Source organism: Hyaena hyaena, unplaced genomic scaffold, assembly GCF_003009895.1.
Source record: "Hyaena hyaena isolate Hyena2069 unplaced genomic scaffold, ASM300989v1 scaffold_76, whole genome shotgun sequence".
Lineage (NCBI taxonomy): Eukaryota > Metazoa > Chordata > Mammalia > Carnivora > Hyaenidae > Hyaena > Hyaena hyaena.
Window position 1 is genome coordinate 3,446,494 of NW_024080709.1, and position 14,331 is coordinate 3,460,824.

Genomic DNA, 14,331 nt, shown 5'->3' on the forward strand with positions numbered 1-14,331 from the left:
ACAACCCTCCCTCTCTCTCACACACACACACACACGCACGCACGCACGCACGCACGCTCTGCGTTTTCGGTGTAACAGGCTAGCACTGCGTACAAAAGCCCACGGCCGCTTCACACCTGCCAGCGCTCTTTCCCAGACTTGAGTCATTCACGAACTGCGGGCAGCTTTTGTTACATCTGCGCACAGGTGCCCTTATTTACTTGTCCTGGGTTTGACTCCTGTTTTGCACGTAAAGAAACGTTTTAAAAGGGAAAACTCTACCGCTGTTGCAAATGGAAGCCCGCATCGTGGGCCCCACTAAGTCGACGTCCCTCCCACTCTGCAGGAGAAAGACTAAGCCCGGGGCCGCTGTTCAAAGAGGTGGGGGGTGCTGGACAGACAGGACTCTGACCTGCAGGATACTGTCATCATCGTAGGTCAAAATGATCAATTATCAGCAACGTCGTTTAACTCAACCTAACGTCAGTACCAGACCAGGTCTCTCCCCCAGTACCATGGAGATCGGGAAAGAAAAGGCAAACAGTTGAGGCACTAGGCAGCTGAAAGGAAGTGAATGCCATGGCATTTAACACTGAATATTCAGTTCTATTTGGGGAAACTGTGCTGTCAGAAGAACAAGAGGGGCTACAGTGTCAGAGAACAGGACCACAGTAGGAACACAAAGTCTGTGTCCAGTCCTGTTCCACTACCTACAAACCACGCGACCCACCTAACGAAGTGCGTGCTCCCGCACCAACGCGCACTACATTCTAAGTTACTGCTACAAGAAGGAGCAGCCTCCAAGGTTTTACACCTGTAAAAGTAGGGAAATTACCCCACTCCTGCTTGCCTACCCCTCAGGGTCTTTTGGAAGATCAAATGAAACCGATCACGTAGACGTGAACATCTTTATTTCTTTTTATTTTTTTAATGTTTATTTTTTTGAGAAAGAGAGAAGAGAGCAAGGGAGGAGGGAGAGAGAGAGAGAGGGAGACACAGAATCCAAAGCAGGCTCCAGGCTCAGAGCTGTCAGCACAGAGCCTGACGTGGGGCTCGAACTTGTGAACTGTGAGATCAGGATCTGAGCCCAAGTCCGCAGCTTAACCAACTGAGCCAAGCAGGCACCCCCAGACATCAACATGTTTAAACCACATGGTACTGTCACAAGAAAGACTGTCACTACGATGCAGCGGCCACAAGGGACAACTGTTGGGCATTACAGCCGCCCTGTGTTCATTCATAACAGCCACCTTCATAACAACACCCAGATTTCATTTGAAACTTTATTTCTTCCTCACTGGATCCTGTCTTGGGATGGTGACCCAAGTAGCCACTGTGCACTACACAAGCCAGCGGGCTCCCAGGAAGCTCCTTCAGCCAAATACTTCAGCTGGTGGCCAGGAGGCGGTCATGTGACCTGAGACTGGCCAATCAGGTGTTTCCTCCCTGGACCGTCAATCTTGAGCAGAGTGAGAGTCACTTCAGCAGCAAGACCTTAACTAGACCAGCATTCCTGCTAGGAGACCGCTTCTGGGCCCCTATTTCCGGCGTAGGAGCCTTCCAAAGTTGCCTGGACTCCTTCCTGTTTCCAAATCTGGCCTTCCATCAGCTCTGCAAGCTCCCAACATCCTTAGCTGCAGACTTCTGTCCCTTGTTGCCCAAGAGCCTTGGTAGATAGAGCTGCTGTCTGTCTGCTCCTTTCAAAGGCTCCTACTGGTGTCCATCCACCTGACTGGAATCCAGCTATGACCCTCGGCCAACACTCACAGTCACGCCCAGAACTTTACCTACGACAGTGAGTTTTCAATGGCATTCGAAGATAACACTTGGCCTTTTAAGAAAAAAAAAATCCCTTCCAATTATATCTTAGTAGTCACTGTTCTTAGCTTCCTGTAGGAGAATGATGCAGAAAGAAGTACGTCTAAGGAGCTTCATTTTCCAAACTGGGTCTGAGAACTATACCCAGAGTTACATGGAAGGAAATCTTCCCTCTTCGGTTGTTTCTCTGAAAGCAAAAGAGAACGTCGAGAAGCCTCACTAATTGGCATGTGCCCTTCCCTTCTGTCTGCAGACTACTACCCGCACCAGTAGACAGCATGGCAGGACGCTCAGCTGAGCGAGGGCCGTCCCCACCAGACTTCATTCCCTAGCCAGTGAAATTCACACTGCGACGTGGCACTTTTACACACAGTATCTGACTTAATCCTCCAACCAGCAGCATAGACCTGATTCTGATCACCTTTTCGGACGTGTGGGTTTCCCCACACCATGAAGCAATTCTCCGACACCAGCCGGGCGTGTGAACCCAATTCTGACATTCTCTGCCTGGAAGGCGTGTGAACCCAATTCTGACATTCTCTGCCTGGAAACACATGAGACCCCACAGGTGAAGGCCTGTTCTGCACAGAACTTGATGTGTGACTGGTCGTGTGTGTCTGCCCAGAGCCACGTGCACAGTCATGGGGGGCTCAGCTGGCCAGTGCTCCGTATCTGCCCTCAGGATCAGAGCTGGCCCTTCTGTTCCCGACACTGAGAGGGATTCACTTGCCTCGCCAACCGGAGCCGGACCAGGCTGGCCCCTGGAATGGACCGGCGAGGGAAGGGAAAGATGAGATGCCCGGCCTCCTGAGATTGTGAGACACAGCAAGACAAACAGTACAAAATAGTTTGCTCAGGGCCGCACTCAGACGGACTTGAGGACTGACCACAGACCACACAAGGGCAGAGTGGGTACCGCTCTGCTGGGAAGACCCAGTGGGAAGTCCCACCTGAGGGGAGGACGCTCCACCCGGACCCCCATCAGGATGCCACCAGGGCCGTTCACCACCAGGCTCCCCCCGCCGGAAGGGGGGCTGTTGGGAGTACCTGACTGGATGTATTAAGACTTGTCTATTCTTCTCTGTATCTCTCTCCCTCTTTATATTTACTCTAATTGTTTAATTCCTTATATTCCCTTTCCCTTATAATTAATAGAGCTTTCTCCATGAAACCAAAAGTGGGGCTACTGTGAATTACTACCATTCAGAAGAAGGTCTCAGTTCTACGAGACTGCACACATCTGCCCCAACATCAGATGCCGGTCACAAGCCCGGGTTGTCACCTGTACTTCTGCCTGACTGGCTATGTACCTCGAAGATTCCCACGACCTCCTCTGTGGGTTAGATTAATTTGCCAGAGCAGCGCACAGAACTCAGAGAAACATTTCACTTACTTTATAAACCATTATTATAAAAGGATAGTGTGAACCCAGGAGCAACCAGGGGGAAGAGCTGCGAGGGGCCAGGTAAAGGAGAGAACATGCAGGTTCCGTGCCCACCCCGGGTGCGCCTCTCTCCCTGCGCTCATCAACACAGAAGCTCTCTGAACCCTGTCCTTTTGGGGTTTTATGAAGGCCTCATGACACAGGCAAGACTGATTAAATCACAGGCAGCTGGCAACTGACCTCCATCTCCAGCCCCTCACCTCTCCCTGGGGCAGGGAGAAAGTTCCAAGGCTCTAATAGCATGGCTAGTCCTCCTGGCAATCCATCCCCAATCTTTGGGACTTTCTAAAAGTCACTGCATTCGCATAACAGAAGACACCTTTACCACCCTCAACTGGAAATTCCAGAGGTTTTAGAGCTCAGGGCCAAGTATGGCAAAGAACAAATATGTTTCCTATTTGAATCACAATATCACAGGAAACCTAATTCTTGGGTTCTGAGAAGTAAGGCAGGTGGCTCAGCCACAAAGGGGAAGAGCCAGACTCAAAGCCAGGTACCGAGAGCCAAGAGCCAGAGCACTCTCACCCCAGCCTGTCCAGGGCACATACACAGCCTCCTAGGCGTAACCCTCAAGTCACATTCTGTAACCATTGCCTCACTGGAGCATCTTCCCCAGTGGAAAGGAAGCCACCAGAGGGGTAGAAACGCTTCTGAAATATCTGAGAAGCCCCAGTGTCCAACCCAGAACCTGACACCAGCTAGTCATGCAGCAACTAACTGCTGAACAAATGAGTGATCCAATAAGTATTTATTGAGCACTTACTATGTGCAAGGCACTGTGGACATGTTGTAGGGAAACAGATTTCCAGCTTGTCATGTAGCTGAGTGGATAAATGTAATCAATCCACCATAAAAATGCGTAATCTGAAACAGAGATTTCCAATCTATGACAGCATTGAGCATGGGTCACAAAGGACAACCCCCCCAGAAAGTTTGCAGATCCAAGGTACAGAGCAAGGAAAAGAGACCCAGATGATCAGGACTTCGGGGTCTGGCAGGGGCCGGGGGAGAACTGGTGTCAGGAATCTGAAGATTTCTCCGACAATGATTAAGAGGTTTTAAAAACACACAAAACAAAAACAGAAAAGGCCAAGCCAGGGTGGCTGGAGCAAGGAGTCAGCCTGTGTCAGGGATGCGAGTCTTTTCCAAAGAAGCGAAGAGAAGCCAGGGGAAGGCTCTCGAGGGCGGAGTGACTGCATTGTGCACAGGTCTCGCCGTGCAGAGGAAGCAGGACACGAAGGAAGACGGGGAGTCCGTCGACGGCAGCGGTCCTCCGGGAGGTGTGGTGGCTGGGACAGGGTGACAGGGGGCGGTGGGAGAGACGTGACAAAGGTGAGGTGACTCTACTGCTGGGCCGTCTGGCAGGGTGCAGAAGGAAGGGGACTCATCTATCTTTTCAGACCCCACAACAGAATGCTAACTTCAAGGTTAAGCTTTCTCACAGAATAAGGACAACGATGTGGCCTTTCCTACATGAAGGTGGTGCCACTTTTACACAAACATATTTCAAAGAAAAGACCGAGACTCTGATGTGGAGAAGGGACCCTCGACGTGGGGGAAAAACGATTTTTTTAATGCAGCTTCAAAACCGACACAGTCACTAGATGCAGCTTAACACGGGAAGAACGGACTCTAGAGCCCCAGAAACCGGGTCCCACTTGCGACTCTAACTCGCTCAGACGTCTCATGCCAGCTGGTCATTCTCCTGAGTGTGTTTCCTCATCTGCCAGGAAGGAATGGCGCCGCCGCTCCAGACACTGTGCAGAAGACTAAGCATCACATGAACAAGGAGTGTCCGGAGACATGAGAAGCAGTAACCACGGGGGCACCTGGGTGGCACAGGTGGGTAAGCGCCCGACTCCTGATCTCAGCTCAGGTCACTATCTCACAGTTTATGAGTTCAGGCCCCAGATCGGGCTGTGCGCTGATGGTGTGGAGCCTGCCTGGGATTCTGTCTCTCCTTCTCTCTGCCCCTGTGCTGCACATATGCGCTCGCTCACTCTCTCTCTCTCTCTCTCTCTCAAAATGAATAAATAAATAAATAAGAAGTGGTAACTATTATTATTAACATAGAGCAGCATACTCCATTTGGGCATAAACCACAGCTCTCATTGAGGGAATTAACTTTTTAACTTCTACTATAAAACATAATATTTTACCCAATAAAAATTTATTAGTGTAGAGATGGATTCTCTCTCTCAACAAAAGAACAGGACAATTATGAAAGAAAAAGGGATGAAGAAGCCCTGAGCACACACGGCCTCACCCATCCGCACACACGTGCATGCATGTGCATGAACACACACATGCGCAAGCACACACACACACACATACATGCACGTGGTCTAGGATGGGAGGGAGAATTGTATTATTAATGAATAAGCAAGCCTCCCAGATGATTCTGATGCAGGGGGACCTTATGTCCCCAAATCAGGACCCCTGTGCTGACCCAGGCCAAGCCCCTAGTAGAGCCTCAAGAACAACATATAAAGTACAAATCATAAAAAAGAATTATTCTATATTTACACTTATCAAAACCATATGATATGGGTGGAAGGAGAGACAAAAAGATCAATGAAACAGAATAAAGAAAGTGACACTGGGGCACTTGTGTGGCTCAGTCAGTTGAACAACCGACTTCGGCTCAGGTCATGAACTCGCAGTTCGTGGGTTCAAGCACCACATTGGGCTCGGTGCTGACAGCTCAGAGCCTGGAGCCTGTTTCAGATTCTTTGTCTCCCTCTCTCTCTCTCTGCCCCTCCCCTGCTCATGCTCTGTCTCTCTCTCTCTCTCAAAATTAAATGCCATCAAAAAAAAAAAAAAAAGAAATAGACACTGATACAGGAAGGAAGGAAGGAAGGAAGGAAGGAAGGAAGGAAGGAAGGAAGGAAGGAAGGAAGGAATCTCAGTAAGGATACAGTACTCAAGGATAAAGCTTTTGATCTGGCACTTTCAATGGCTATTTTATCTTCCAGCAAACATGTACAGACTTACTCACTCTTTGCTTACTGCATGTGAGCTACTCTGCTGGGAAGGCCAGCAGTCAGGACCCAGGGCCTACTGTCTAAATGTTCACAGTCTAGGGGCAAAAGCTTTCCTAAACCAGTCATTGCAATGCAACATGGCAAGTTCTATAATCAAAGTAACTTTATCCTTTAAAAAGAAAAAAAAAAGAACGACCAAAACAATGAATCAATCTAATGCTCCAATGCGACAACCACATACTGAGAACCAAATGTGCGACAGGCACCAAATTCCTGTGCAGAAGGGAGAGATACAAACTAGAGGAGTCACCATTCTGCCCTCAAAGCTCACGAGCCTCATGGTGCCACAGGTTAATTTAAACACCTGACTATGGTATGAGGCGGTGCAGGCGCTCACCCAGAAGGATCTTTCCTGAGCACCTTCCACGCACTTCCAGGGTTACATCAGTGAACAGCAAGACGGCAAAGTTCCCCATCCCCACGAAGCTGACATAATGACACCGAGACAGAAGCAAACACGATAACCAAGCCTGACGTGCAGTCTATTAGCTGCTGCTAAGTGCCAGGGAGAAAAACTAGGCAAAGAAGACACAGGACGCGTGCGGGGGGGCGGGGGATGGTGCAGTTTTCAATCGGCACCCATTTCAAACAGTCCCCGCAACTCTAGGACAATGTGGTGCCATGCACTTCGCCCACAGCTGGTAAAGTGTGTCACAGACATGGGTATGAAAGGACAGACCAGGAAGGAGCTCTGCCAGGCGGGGCGGGGCAAGCGGGCGGGGGCTCCTGCCAGCCCCCAGGAGGACACAGGCACTGAGCGAGCAAGTGCCCTTCACGTCCCTTCCTTTGCAGGAATGTTCCTCCCGCCACCGTGAATCAGCCCTGAATGATTTCACAAAGCAAATGCCTGTATGTCTCTTACCTTTGCCAAAGCATTTCCGTCTCCTCCCAGTCGATGTGAGAAGCTCACACAATTACGTCAGTCCTTCTGACGTCACAAAGGTTGATGGCAATTTTTGGACTTTTTTTTTTTTTAATTAAAGTAACAATGGGGCGCCTGGGTGGCTCAGTCGGTTAAGCGGCCGATTTCAGCTCAGGTCACAATCTCATGGTTCGTGAGTTCAAGCCCCGCATCGGGCTCTGTGCTGACAGCTCAGAGCCTGGAGCCTGCTTCAGATCCTGGGTCTCCCTCTCTCTCTGACCCTCCCCTGCTCATGCTGTCTCTCTCTCTCTCTCAGAAATAAATAAAACATTAAAAAAAAAAAGAAACAAGCAATCACAGTATAAAATATGAAGAATATCAGAAAGTGTAAAGATTCCCAATATTCTTAGGCCCAGAATTACCTCATCAACATTCTGGTATGTTCTCCACATACCAGGTGAAGTGGTTTAACACAGCTAGCGTCACTCTGCATCTACATTTTATATTCTGCTCTTTTTATTTTAACACATAATTTGTAAATTACTACATATGCACTTCTCAGCTTCAAGCCGATGCTGTGCAGACATCAATTTAATGGCTATGTAACAGCCTGTTCTCCTTTCGCGCTGCTTAGGTGTCTGCAATGCCATTGTTATCAGTTACCCTGAAAGTAACTATGCAGAAAGGTATCTCAAGTGATTCGCTCAGCACGGACTAGGCGAAGGAGTACCACAGGAAGCCGCGAATCCTCTAGACAGGATTCTAGAATCTGAATCGCCGCACCCCTCGGCTGCAGACACAATACAGAAGCAACTCATATCTGGCCGCCTTTTTGGTCTTGACTGTAGATTCTTTCAGAAGCGACGTGTTTACCTGCTGTCGGAATCCGAGGCGATCTCCTTCCTCCCTCCAAAGCGGATCTGGCACTGCGCGGAAAAAGAAGCGGCTGAGATTGGCAGTCGGGATGGGACGCTCATACATCACAAACAGCCCACAGAGGCCTTCGGGGTCACGGGACACGCGGGGCCAGAAACCCCAGGTGCTGGGTCAGGGTGTCCCCGTGCCCCGGGCGTCAAGCCAAGATGTGAGACGGTGGACACCCCAGCCTCCCAGCTGCCATTTACGGGAAGCCCTCATCTCCCACTTGTACAGAAGGGAGGCTTGTGGGGAAACAATGCTCATAGGAAAACAAAAGAACACAGCCTTGTGCAGATTCTCTAGAAGCTTCTGTATGTCAGCAGCTGACTGTGTGAACACAGAGCTCCCAACAGGTGACAATTAATACTTACACAAATCTGTGATGATGGGTGCCTTTGGAAAGGGCCCAAAGTTGTGATGAATGGCTATAAAATTATGGCAGCATGATTCAAGCCTCAAACATATCATCTGGTTGTGCCGAATGACAATTCACCCAGGGCAGATACAAAAACAAACCATTCTTTCTTTTTTAATTGTGGCAAAATACAGATAACATAAAATTCGCCATTTTAACCATTTTTAGTTTTATCATTCAATTCACAACTCTGCACAGCCAGCAGCACTTGCCACTACTCTGTTTTAAGGTGTGCAGTCTCCACTGTGGGTAGCAGGCCCACAAGGTTCCAGAACGTATTCATCCAAAGGTTGGATAGATGGATGGATGGATGATTTTAAATGACACATGTGTCGGGGTACCTGGGTGGCTCAGTTTGAGCATCCGACTTCAGCTCAGGTCATGATCTCACAGTTCGTGGGTTCAAGCCCCACGTTGGGCTCTGTGCTGACAGCTCAGAGCCTGGAGCCTGTTTCAGATTCTGTGTCTCCCTCTCTCTCTGACCCTCCCTGCTCACACTGTCTCTCTCTCTCAGAAATAAATATAACATTTTAATAAATAAATAAATGACACATTTGTCAAAACTCCTGGAACTGCACACTTAAAATTAGTGTATTTTATTGCATGCCTCAATTATATGTAAGATTGATTTTTAAAAGACATATGTATACTTTTACCCACTAAAGTAATTAACAACAATAAGAACAGCAGCTCTGGGCATGAGCTGCAACTTATTTCTCTTTAACGGCTACACTTAAAGTGGTGCCAGGGGCACCTGGGTGGTTCAGTCGGCTGAGCATTCAACTCTTGATTTAGGCTCAGACCATGATCTCCAGGTGAGTTCAAGCCCTGCATCGGGCTCCGCATTAACAGGGCAGAGCCTACTTGGGATTCTCTCCACCTCTCTCTTCCCCTCTGCTCCCCCCAAAATAAATAAACTTAAAAATATATACATATATGTAAAGTGGTTCCACCGGTTTCTTCATTTTTGTTATAGTTCCTACTTCCGGAACAAAGAAAGAAATGAACAACGTGGGCCCCGTTGCTGTCACCTGGGCGCTGGGCCCTTTCCCTGCTTTAATAATAGCAATTCCCTCCACAGCACTCTAGAGATCAATGACCCGATTACAGAGAAGAGGGATGCTCAGAGAGGCTGGATGAGGGCCCCATCACACACAGCATAGAGGAGGTGAAGCTGGTATTCGACTCCAGCTCCACCTGAGCCTGCGTCCTTTCCAGCATACACCACATCGGGACACCAGGAGGCCAGAGAGATGCCAAGTTCTCTGGGTTCACGTCCACACTCGACACGCACTTCTATACAAGTACTTACCGCCCTACGTTGTACACGCATATAACTATCAGTCACCTTTCCAAAACGTGAGCTACCTGCAACTCCCCCGCTTGGATGCTCGTTTTGCTGCTTACTACCTATAACTCCTGAAGCAAATCGCTGGACCTTTCTGAGCTTCAGCTTCTTTGTGGGTCAAATGGAAACAACTGCAGGGGCTGTCTCAGAGGCTGGCTGGAAGGACTAAACATGCAGCCCGTAGCCGAGGGCCTGGCACGTGACAAACATGCACTGAACGATGCCCGTGTGGCACGCGCAGGCCAGGCGAGCACACTGATGCCAGCCGCGAGCCAAAGCTGGCCTCCGCGCCCAGCCAGAGGCCGGACACCAAAACCAGCATGGAGGAATCAGAGCAGAGCCCTCCCGGAGGGCCCACCCGACCCTGGGTGCAGCTTCACCCCTCCATCTGCCTCTGTTGCTGTGCCTGTGCTACCTTCACCCACCACCTCAGCTCGCGAAGAGGTGCCCTAAAACACAAGTGCTCGGAAGAGAGACTGTGAAACAGACAGCGAGGCTCCGCTCACGGCGACGTTGTGAGAGATGGGGTCCTCCGAAGGCGTTACAAGGTCAGGAGGCGGGCGCCCCTCCTCACCCCTGCGGACCGCCCAGCCTGCTCTGCCATGTCCCGGGGAACGCGGCGAGCCTCGCTGCTCCCAGAAAGTGAGAGTTAAGCCCGTGCCCACGGAAGGGCAGAGACGACTGCCTGACACCGTGACTCGACCCCAGGGTCACAAGTGAGCTTTCCTCTTACCTGTTTCACAGCATCCAGGAGTCGCTCCAGCAGAAACTGTCTTTTCAGGTCATTGTTCTGTGATCCTAAAATGCAAAAAGGATTCATTAGCTCTGCTGGACACAAGACTTTTATCAATACTTTCTGCCACCTGGTGGATGGCTGTCCCCACCTAGCATCAGCTCCCTCTGTAAGGAGATCAACGAGACCAGGGATCGATCATCCACATCGTCACAATGCAGCCAGGCCATCTGACTGTCATGCGTCACAGGAAAGCACCTGAACTCATGTTCCCTAAACATGAAGATAGTTTGGATAGTCCTGCGTCCTGGATAGTCCAAGCCAGGGCTTCCCCACCTGCGCGCTCCTAACGTTTGGGCCGGGTCCCTCTGTGGTGGGGCTGCCCTGTGAATGCCAGGGTGTCTAGCAGTGTCCCTGGCCTCCACCCACCAGATACCAAAAGCACGAGCGCGCGCACGCACACACACACACACACACACACACACACACACCAGTTGTGACAACAAAAATGTCTCCAGACGTGTCCTCCAGGGGACAAAACTGCCCCCAGCAGAAAACCCACAGGGTAACTACAGCGTAGGCTCCCCAGCGTGGTGGGCACGGCCCACTGGCCGACCTCACCGTCATCCCCAACACCCTCTTCCCAGCCCACCTCCCGCAGTACAAGCTGCACCACCGAATTACTCCTTTTCTCAGCAGAACAGATGTTAGAGGCTTCATTCCTCCTTCCACCCTTCCCGCCTTCACCATAAACACACTGGGGGCAGCCATGAAGCAACAAGCCTGGCGAGAAGGTCAAGTGAATCACAGAGACACCAGCCCCGATGCCATTTCACAGCTGAACCAATACCAGGAATCTCCTGCCTCTCACACAGCAAGCAACCCTGTTTGCTCAAACCGCTATATGCCGGGCTGCTACCTGCGGCCAAAAGCATACCTAGGCAGTACGCGTAGCACATGCTGAACTTCCAGGTATGAGGGTCGGAGGCAGGGACATTTTAAAGCACCAAGCAGACCCCTGTCAGAGCTACATCTGCGGTCCCTCGTGAGGCCCGGGGACCCCAAACAACAGAGGCGCACCTACATGTAAAGATACGCCAGACACAGAACGCAGTCATTTCAGACGAGACACATTCAGAGGTACGAAAGTAGACACCCCACACCACAACCCCGGAAGTGCCACCGGCTGCTTCTCTCTTGGGCAACCCAACAGGGGCTTTGCCAGGGAGTGCCAGCTGGGTATCACCTCAGAGACGGTCAGCAATTCATCCCAGTCACAGCAGGGCCACTGGGCTGATAACTACCATGACCCTGTGTTGAGCACTTCCTGCGTGCCGGGCACTAAACTCAGTGCTCTGCGTGCCTTACGTCCTGTAATTTCCACAACCGCCCTATAAGCAAGGGATGAGGACACCCCCAACTCCCCCACCACACCGCAGCCGGGGAAGGTGAAGCTCCAGGGGGGCAGCACTGTGTGCATGACCCACTCAGTGTTCATCTGCCTTTTCCCGTGTGCCAGGCAATGCTCCCCAAGTGCTGGGGACACAGCAGGTAACTGGTATATGACAGCCAGCTTATCTGGGAGCAAACCTTCTATTGGGGAAAAAACCAAGAGCACCCAAGTAAACCTCAAATGGGCTGACGTGAGAAAAAAGATACTCGGAAGAAAAACCAGATGGGCTGTTGAGACAGGAAGGAAGCAAGAGCCCCCGTCGGCCAGGGCGGCGGTGGAAGGCCTCTCCGCACGGGCGCCAGGTGAGCTGAGCCCTCCGGGAGGACCAGGAACGAGCCTGGAGGGCTACGGCAGACCCGCGTGCCACGCAGAGCAGACGGCCAGGGGGTCCCCGGGGGCGGGAACACGCTTGGTTTCTGGTCTTCCAGGACCACAGGGAAATCAGCGGTGACTTGAGCAGAAAGCAAAAAAGAGGAAGTAAAGATGAGACAAGCAGGCGGGGGCAGGCGCAAAGGGCCTCACGGACCAAAATAACAAGTTTTGTGTCGGTTTTGTTCTCATTTGGACACTGCTTGGTGGAACTATGAGCCTCCGTCATGACCAGGCCAGCACACGAGGCTCCCGCCTCCCTCGAGAACCAGCGACAAGGGCAGCCGAGAGCTACGCCAGGGACACACGGTGATACACTGACTTCCCAACGCTGCCACTGTCCCTGTTTCCGGAGGGGTTTGGGAAAGGATGGCCTGCATGTCGCTGCCACCCCACAAGGCCATGCCGGAGCGTCATGCGGCACGGCGGGGGGCCCACCTGCCCCAGACCCCCACACGCACCTCTCCTGACGCCTACATCTGTCAATAAATCCTGCTCCCTGTGTAACGTGTTCGGCTTCCGCTCTTCTCTCTCTAAGGCCAGGATGGACGAGTCAGGCTCTCTTTCTTCGTTCTTCCGAGTACTGCATCCAACGACGCTACCTGGCCCGGCACTGCCAGCTGGAAACCTGACAAGGTTTTCCACCCTGAAATGCCTGTGCCATTTTGTTTTGTCATAAAAGTAATCTATGTGATAGAATTAACATGTGACCCAGCAATTCCACATCTGGGTAGACACCCAAAAGCGGGGTCTCAAAGCGATACTTGGACACCAGTGTTCACAGCAGCAGCATTCACGGAAGCTGAAATGTGAAACAGCCCAAGTGTCGATCCACAGATAAAGGGATAAGAAAAATGCGGTCTAGCTACACAAAGCACTATTATTAGGCCTTAAAAAGGAAGGAAATTCCGCAATCTGCTAGATGGATGAACCTCCAGGACATTGTGCTAAGTCCCCACAAAGATAAATGCTGCAGGGCGCCTGGGTGGCTCAGTCGGTTGAGTGCCCGACTTAGGCTCAGGTCATGATCTCACAGTTCGTGAGTTCAAGCCCCACATAAGGCTCTATGCTGACAGCTCCGACCTGGAGCCTGCTCCGGATTCTGTGTCTCCCTCTCTCTCTGCCCCTTCCCGACTTGCATGCACATGCATGCACTCTCCCTCTCTTTCTCAAAAATAAATAAAAACATTTAAAAACAATAAAATTAAATAAAAAAACAAAAAAAATAAATACTACATGATTCTCCTTATAAGAAGTAGTCAAAAGGGGCACCTGGGTGGCTCAGTTGGTTAAGCATCCGACTTCAGCTCAGGTCATGATCTCACAGTTCATGGGTTCGAGCCCCGTATCGGGCTCTGTGCTGACTGCCAGCTCAGAGCCTGGAGCCTGCTTCAGATTCTGTATCTCCCTCTCTCTCTGACCCTCCCCTGCTCATACTGTCTCTCTCTCTCTCTCAGAAATAAATAAAACATTTAAAAAAAAAAAAAAAAAGGCAGGTTCCGCTTCAGCAGTGCTGGGTGGGGCCTGAAACTCGGTAGTCCTCACAAGTCCCAGGGGACGGTGAGGCTGCTGGCTCCTGACCTGCATCTGAACGCACCTGAACGCGAGGGTTTCACACCCTACCCTTCCAGGTACACATGATGATTCCGGATCTTTTCCCTAGTGTCGTGAGCCACTGCTTGATCTAGACGAGAGGTCGGCAGCCTCCTGTGCCCTACCTGGCAAAGCCTCTCTTTGTAGTGGGGAGAAAAGCCCGCTCGCTGCAGAGGACCAGCCTGAGGTGGTGGGGGCCCCAGCCCTCCCCTCACGCTCCCCGGCTGCAATCCCTCTGAGGGTCAGAAGTGCACTTGTGGGACACAACCCTGTCCTCGGAAGAGGTACCTGCGGCCATCCTGGCCCTGACTGGGAACTCGGGGAAGGGAGTCTCGTAGGGCAAAGGGAGCCCAGG

The 14,331-nt window shown here is 51.1% G+C and overlaps 1 protein-coding gene across 2 annotated transcripts in view; it reads right to left on the minus strand.

Annotated features, from left to right (window-relative positions):
• SNX29 (sorting nexin 29) overlaps nucleotides 1-14,331 on the minus strand; it is a 497,164-nt gene that overhangs the window by 467,043 nt on the left and 15,790 nt on the right. For both annotated transcript variants that reach the window (XM_039233571.1, XM_039233572.1), the window contains exons 2-3: nucleotides 10,562-10,626; nucleotides 8,021-8,073 (exon numbers count right to left, since the gene is read on the minus strand). In XM_039233571.1, the coding sequence (XP_039089502.1) occupies nucleotides 8,021-8,073; nucleotides 10,562-10,626 (118 nt within the window). The remainder of the gene's footprint in view (nucleotides 1-8,020; nucleotides 8,074-10,561; nucleotides 10,627-14,331) is intronic.